This window comes from Oncorhynchus gorbuscha, linkage group LG09, assembly GCF_021184085.1.
Source record: "Oncorhynchus gorbuscha isolate QuinsamMale2020 ecotype Even-year linkage group LG09, OgorEven_v1.0, whole genome shotgun sequence".
NCBI classification, from domain to species: Eukaryota; Metazoa; Chordata; class Actinopteri; order Salmoniformes; family Salmonidae; genus Oncorhynchus; species Oncorhynchus gorbuscha.
Window position 1 is genome coordinate 2537150 of NC_060181.1, and position 7810 is coordinate 2544959.

Below are 7810 nucleotides of genomic sequence, written 5' to 3' on the forward strand. Positions count from 1 at the left end.
TCAAAGTCCATCTTTAATTATGTGACTCTCAGATAAATTCAGTGTCTATCAATTAATTCTCTGAGAGTCCCTCACACATTGCAACTGAGGTCCTTTATAGCAAAGACACACACAGTCAGACAGCATTGGCCATAGTTTAGGAGACAAAGCTGAACGATAAATTATGTTCTTTTCTCAAACTCAGAACCACAAACCAATCCTCCATATCAACAGGCATATATCAGAGACACACTGACTGGCACACAGACATTGTGGAGCCAAGAGATACACGCTTGACCTCTCCCCTCTCTCCGGCCCAAGCAACTTAGTCTTGACAGAGAACAGATACTGCAACCCCGCCACAGTATTATACAAACACATTCTGATGAGAAGTAACTTACAGACATATGATGAATATAAAACATCTTACCGATGTTACCAACTAATTCTGATTATTCCCCAACACTACTTTGTACCCCAGAGATACAATTATGAGTCGAGGGGGATGAATTCGTTCTGACGGCATTGTAGCACATTTATCTTCAGTCTGCAGCTGAGCCAGGGGTCTGTCCCTAGGGGCCAGTGGCCTCGACGCAGATTAAACCTAGTCCTGGACTCAAGCACTGTATACTCACTAGATATTCTCAATTGAACGTGCCTCTTAGTCCAGGACCAGGCTTTATCTGTGTCCTGAAAACCGTCAACACTGCCCCCAAATACCTTTGTGTGTTTGTTTGGAAAGCCAGTTCTTGGTTCTTTAGGTCAGAAACCTTTGTGTTTTTGTTTGGAAAGCCAGTTCTTGGTTCTTCAGGTCAGAAACCTTTGTGTTTTTGTTTGGAAAGCCAGTTCTTGGTTCTTCAGGTCAGAAACCTTTGTGTTTTTGTTTGGAAAGCCAGTTCTTGGTTCTTCAGGTCAGAAACCTTTGTGTTTTTGTTTGGAAAGCCAGTTCTTGGTTCTTCAGGTCAGAAACCTTTGTGTTTTTGTTTGGAAAGCCAGTTCTTGGTTCTTCAGGTCAGAAACCTTTTTTTTCAAGAGAACATTGGATGAAGAACAACATGTTCATCAGCAACTAGACCCATAGGCAGCTACTGTAGCAGAAACAGAACATGTTGGATGGATGAAGAAATTAAACCATTCATTGATCCTCATCAGTATAGGATCTTCTGACCGTTAGCTTGCCTCGTCCTCTCTCAGATCCTCAGTAGGGATCTTCTGATAGTTAGCTTGCCTCGTCCTCTCTCAGATCCTCAGTAGGGATCTTCTGATAGTTAGCTTGCCTCGTCCTGTCTCAGATCCTCAGTAGGGATCTTCTGATAGTTAGCTTGCCTCATCCTGTCTCAGATCCTCAGTAGGGATCTTCTGACAGGTAGCTTGCCTCGTCCTGTCTCAGATCCTCAGTAGGGATCTTCTGACAGGTAGCTTGCCTCGTCCTCTCTCAGATCATCAGTAGGGATCTTCTGATAGTTAGCTTGCCTCGTCCTCTCTCAGATCCTCAGTAGGGATCTTCTGATAGTTAGCTTGCCTCGTCCTCTCTCAGATCCTCAGTAGGGATCTTCTGATAGTTAGCTTGCCTCGTCCTCTCTCAGATCATCAGTATAGGCCTCATGTTCTACAGTAATTACATGGTTCTAAATAGTTTTGTCCTCGATGGTTCTCTCTCCCTCCTCTCATCATCAGTGGTTCTAAAACACGGTTCTGTTTCCCTCTCTCTCAGATCATCATCAGTATAGGTCTGATGTTCTACGTGGTCCATCGGGCCCAGGTGGAGCTGAATGCGGCCATCGCTGCCTGTCAGATGGAACTGAAGACATCACACACGAACGGCACATCCACCAATCACAGCGGCTTCACGTACTGCAGCAAGAGGGCGTCGGCCGGGGGTGGGATCATCAACGTGGTCTGATTTAACGTCTCAAAACCCTGATTGGACGACTGGGATCGAACTGAACACTGATTGGCCAGTGTAGCATTTGTGATATCTGATAGGAGTGCCCTCCACGGTGAGGAGTGAGGAGGACTTGCCAAATAGGGATGCTGATTGTGTGGATCTATAGGGCTTGTAGGTGCAGCTGAGGGGTGCCAGGTGTTTAGTAGTCAGGTACAGTGGTGTTCTCTTCACGGACTTACGCTTCCAACACACCGACAGCGCCACTGCATTTTACTACACCAGAATTACATTAATTACCAATGAAACGGCGTTGGGCAGCAGTGCGTTACAGAGGCAGTTGCAGTTCGTTCTGTGTGGTGAAACGGCGTTGGGCAGCAGTGCGTTACAGAGGCAGTTGCAGTTCGTTCTGTGTGGTGAAACGGCGTTGGGCAGCAGTGCGTTACAGAGGCAGTTGCAGTTCGTTCTGTGTGGTGAAACTGCGTTGTGCAGCAGTGCGTTGCAGAGGCAGTTGCAGTTCGTTCCGTGTTGTGCAGCAGTGTGGTGCAGCAGTGTGTTGCAGTTCGTTCCGTGTTGTGCAGCAGTGTGTTGCAGTTCGTTCCGTGTGGTGCAGACGGTTGATTTATCGAAGGTACGCGTCAAACTGTATGAGTAGACGGCTTGACAGAAATGGGTGCAGAAGGTGAATGTTAAACTGTTGTTACACACACATCCAGACGAGGCTGTCGGTGTGTTGGAAGAGTTAACCGGAGTTCTCTATACAACACAGCTCACCATTCAGATCTCCGAGACCAATGGCTTCTCTTCTACAGTGTGGGACCAGGGGCCAGTGGCTTCTCTTCTACAGTGTGGGACCAGGGGCCAGTGGCTTCTCTTCTACAGTGTGGGACCAGGGGCCAGTGGCTTCTCTTCTACAGTGTGGGACCAGGGGCCTGTGGGATCAGGGCCAGTGGCTTCTCTTCTACAGTGTGGGACCAGGGGCCAGTGGCTTCTCTTCTACAGTGTGGGACCAGGGGCTTCTCTTCTACAGTGTGGGATCAGGGGCCAGTGGCTTCTCTTCTACAGTGTGGGATCAGGGGCCAGTGGCTTCTCTTCTACAGTGTGGGACCAGGGGCCATTGGCTTCTCTTCTACAGTGTGGGACCAGGGGCCATTGGCTTCTCTTCTACAGTGTGGGACCAGGGGCCATTGGCTTCTCTTCTACAGTGTGGGACCAGGGGCTTCTCTTCTACAGTGTGGGACCAGGGGCCTCTCTTCTCTCCTACAGTGTGGGACCAGGGGCCAATACGTTGAACTCATTTATAAATGATGAAATAAATAAATGGTACAGCACTGAGTTTTTTTTTTAAATTCATTTTTTCCTTCTGTTTCACTTTAGGCCAGCGTTTCCCAAACTCAGCCCTGGGCCCCCAGGGTCCACCTTCTTGGTTCTTGCCATAACACTTCACAGCTGATTCAAATAATCTAAGCATGAAGATTTTATTTATTGTAATTATTCTTTTTTGTACGAGGCGAGTCAGTTAAGAACAATTTCTTAATTACAATGACGGACGGTTGTGATACAGCATGGAATCGAACCAGGGTGTCTGGAGTGACACTTCAAGCACTGAGCTGCACCACTTGGGAGCCCGTTGGTTGGTTGATTTTATTTGAATCCGCTGTGTAGTGCTTGGGCAAAAAGCTAAACGTGCACCGGGGGGGCCAGGACAGAGTTTTGGGGAAACCCAGCAAAACCTACCTAGTATTTTATTTAACCAGGTCAGTGCTTGAAGTGTCACTCCATATAACCCTTTATTTAATCAGGTATTTATATATATATATATATATAACACTTTATTGAACCAGGTAGGGAGAGTTAAGAACAAGTTCTCATTTACAACTGACTTACTTGGCCAAGATAAAGCAAAGCAGTGCGACACAAACAACAACGCAGATATCCATGGAATAAACAAGCGTACAGTCAATAACACAGAAAAGTCTATAAACAGTGTGTGCAAATGGCGTGAGGAGGTAAGGCAATAAATGGGCCATAGTAGCGAAATAATTACAATTTAGAAAATTAACACTGGAGTGACAGATGAGCAAGTAGAAATACTGGTGTACAAAAAAGTAAATTAAAAACAGTATGGGGATGAGGTAGGTAGTTGGGCTATTTACAGATGGACTATGTACAGCTGCAGAGATTGGTTTGCTGCTCAGACAGTTGATGTTTAAAGTCAGTGAGGGAAATGTAAGTCTCCAGCTTCAGCGATTTTTGCAATTCGCTCCAGTCACTGTCAGCAGAGAACTGGAAGGAAAGGCGGCCAAAGAGATGTTGGCTTTGGGGTTGACCAGTGAGATACAGTGGGGCAAAAAAGTATTTAGTCAGCCACCAGTTGTGCAAGTTCTCCCACTTAAAAAAAGATGAGGCCTGTAATTTTTCATCATAGGTACACTTCAACTATGACAGACAAAATTAGATTTTTTTTAAAGTAGAGTATCAAATCAAATGTATTTATAAAGCCCTTCGTACATCAGCTGATATCTCAAAGTGCTGTACAGAAACCCAGCCTGAAACCCCAAACAGCAAGCAATGCAGGTGTAGAAGCACGGTGCTAATAGTATGAATGTGAACACTAGGAGTTTGTTGTGTTCTGTTTCCATCCGTCTCTTAATATTACACAGGTTTTTTTTGGTTGATTTGTGAAATATTGTAGGGACTTTTTGGAATAAGTCTCAGTCTGTAGTTGAATTCTCTTTATAAACTATAGGCACAATTAGAGACTCATTGCTATCAGTTCTGACTCGTGTTCATTAGGCACCTCCTTTCCACTAAATTGAACTTGTTCAATAAGAAACATTGGTTTTGAATAGGACCCAGGTCGGGGTTTGGCATGGGGATCCTGTCCTGGCTGACCAATAGGAACAGTTCTGCTCTGGCCTGGCTGTCCAATAGCATCATTCCTGCTCTGGCCTAGCTGTCCAATAGCAACACTCCTGCTCTGGCCTGGCTGTCCAATAGCATCGCTCTGGCCTGGCTGTCCAATAGCAACACTCCTGCTCTGGCCTGGCTGTCCAATAGCATCACTCCTGCTCTGGCCTGGCTGTCCAATAGCAACACTTCTGCTCTGGCCTGTCTGTCCAATAGCAACACTCCTGCTCTGGCCTGGCTGTCCAATAGCAACACTCCTGCTCTGGCCTGGCTGTCCAATAGCAACACTCCTGCTCTGGCCTGGCTGTCCAATAGCATCACTCCTGCTCTGGCCTGGCTGTCCAATAGCAACACTCCTGCTCTGTCCTGGCTGTCCAATAGCAACACTCCTGCTCTGGCCTGTCTGTCCAATAGCAACACTCCTGCTCTGTCCTGGCTGTCCAATAGCATCACTCCTGCTCTGGCCTGGCTGTCCAATAGCAACACTCCTGCTCTGGCCTGGCTGTCCAATAGCAACACTCCTGCTCTGGCCTGGCTGTCCAATAGCAACACTTCTGCTCTGGCCTGTCTGTCCAATAGCAACACTCCTGCTCTGGCCTGGCTGTCCAATAGCAACACTCCTGCTCTGGCCTGGCTGTCCAATAGCAACACTCCTGCTCTGGCCTGGCTGTCCAATAGCATCACTCCTGCTCTGGCCTGGCTGTCCAATAGCAACACTCCTGCTCTGTCCTGGCTGTCCAATAGCAACACTCCTGCTCTGGCCTGGATGTCCAATAGCAACACTCCTGCTCTGGCCTGGATATCCAATAGCAACACTCCTTTTCTGGCCTGTCTGTCCAATAGCAACATTCCTGCTCTGGCCTGTCTGTCCAATAGCAACACTCCTGCTCTGGCCTGTCTGTCCAATAGCAACACTCCTGCTCTGGCCTGTCTGTCCAATAGCAACACTCCTGCTCTGGCCTGGATGTCCAATAGCAACACTCCTGCTCTGGCCTGGATTGTCCAATAGCAACACTCCTGCTCTGGCCTGTCTGTCCAATAGCAACACTCCTGCTCTGGCCTGGATGTCCAATAGCATCACTCCTGCTCTGGCCTGGATGTCCAATAGCAACACTCCTGCTCTGGCCTGGCTGTCCAATAGCATCACTCCTGCTCTGGCCTGTCTGTCCAATAGCAACACTCCTGCTCTGGCCTGGCTGTCCAATAGCAACACTCCTGCTCTGGCCTGGCTGTCCAATAGCAACACTCCTGCTCTGGCCTGGCTGTCCAATAGCATCACTCCTGCTCTGGCCTGGCTGTCCAATAGCAACACTCCTGCTCTGTCCTGGCTGTCCAATAGCAACACTCCTGCTCTGGCCTGTCTGTCCAATAGCAACACTCCTGCTCTGTCCTGGCTGTCCAATAGCATCACTCCTGCTCTGGCCTGGCTGTCCAATAGCAACACTCCTGCTCTGGCCTGGCTGTCCAATAGCAACACTCCTGCTCTGGCCTGGCTGTCCAATAGCAACACTTCTGCTCTGGCCTGTCTGTCCAATAGCAACACTCCTGCTCTGGCCTGGCTGTCCAATAGCAACACTCCTGCTCTGGCCTGGCTGTCCAATAGCAACACTCCTGCTCTGGCCTGGCTGTCCAATAGCATCACTCCTGCTCTGGCCTGGCTGTCCAATAGCAACACTCCTGCTCTGTCCTGGCTGTCCAATAGCAACACTCCTGCTCTGGCCTGGATGTCCAATAGCAACACTCCTGCTCTGGCCTGGATGTCCAATAGCAACACTCCTTTTCTGGCCTGTCTGTCCAATAGCAACATTCCTGCTCTGGCCTGTCTGTCCAATAGCAACACTCCTGCTCTGGCCTGTCTGTCCAATAGCAACACTCCTGCTCTGGCCTGTCTGTCCAATAGCAACACTCCTGCTCTGGCCTGGATGTCCAATAGCAACACTCCTGCTCTGGCCTGGATGTCCAATAGCAACACTCCTGCTCTGGCCTGTCTGTCCAATAGCAACACTCCTGCTCTGGCCTGGATGTCCAATAGCATCACTCCTGCTCTGGCCTGGATGTCCAATAGCAACACTCCTGCTCTGGCCTGGCTGTCCAATAGCATCACTCCTGCTCTGGCCTGTCTGTCCAATAGCAACACTCCTGCTCTGGCCTGGATGTCCAATAGCAACACTCCTGCTCTGGCCTGTCTGTCCAATAGCAACACTCCTGCTCTGGCCTGGCTGTCCAATAGCAACACTCCTGCTCTGGCCTGGCTGTCCAATAGCAACACTCCTGCTCTGGCCTGGCTGTCCAATAGCATCACTCCTGCTCTGGCCTGGCTGTCCAATAGCAACACTCCTGCTCTGTCCTGGCTGTCCAATAGCAACACTCCTGCTCTGGCCTGGATGTCCAATAGCAACACTCCTGCTCTGGCCTGGATGTCCAATAGCAACACTCCTTTTCTGGCCTGTCTGTCCAATAGCAACATTCCTGCTCTGGCCTGTCTGTCCAATAGCAACACTCCTGCTCTGGCCTGTCTGTCCAATAGCAACACTCCTGCTCTGGCCTGTCTGTCCAATAGCAACACTCCTGCTCTGGCCTGGATGTCCAATAGCAACACTCCTGCTCTGGCCTGGATGTCCAATAGCAACACTCCTGCTCTGGCCTGTCTGTCCAATAGCAACACTCCTGCTCTGGCCTGGATGTCCAATAGCATCACTCCTGCTCTGGCCTGGATGTCCAATAGCAACACTCCTGCTCTGGCCTGGCTGTCCAATAGCATCACTCCTGCTCTGGCCTGTCTGTCCAATAGCAACACTCCTGCTCTGGCCTGGATGTCCAATAGCAACACTCCTGCTCTGGCCTGTCTGTCCAATAGCAACACTCCTGCTCTGGCCTGGATGTCCAATAGCAACACTCCTGCTCTGGCCTGGATGTCCAATAGCAACACTCCTGCTCTGGCCTGGATGTCCAATAGCAACACTCCTGCTCTGGCCTGGATGTCCAATAGCAACACTCCTGCTCTGGCCTGGATGTCCAATAGCAACACTCCTGCTC

At 49.3% G+C, this 7810-nt stretch overlaps 1 protein-coding gene across 1 annotated transcript in view; it reads left to right on the top strand.

The window, feature by feature from the left end:
- The window catches only part of tmem64 (transmembrane protein 64), a 34683-nt gene extending 31475 nt beyond the window's left edge, over positions 1–3208 (top strand). Inside the window, exon 3 of the mRNA XM_046361349.1 lies at positions 1694–3208. Coding sequence (XP_046217305.1) covers positions 1694–1882 — 189 coding nt within the window. The 3' untranslated portion in view covers positions 1883–3208. The remainder of the gene's footprint in view (positions 1–1693) is intronic.
- Positions 3209–7810: the final 4602 nt, after the last annotated feature.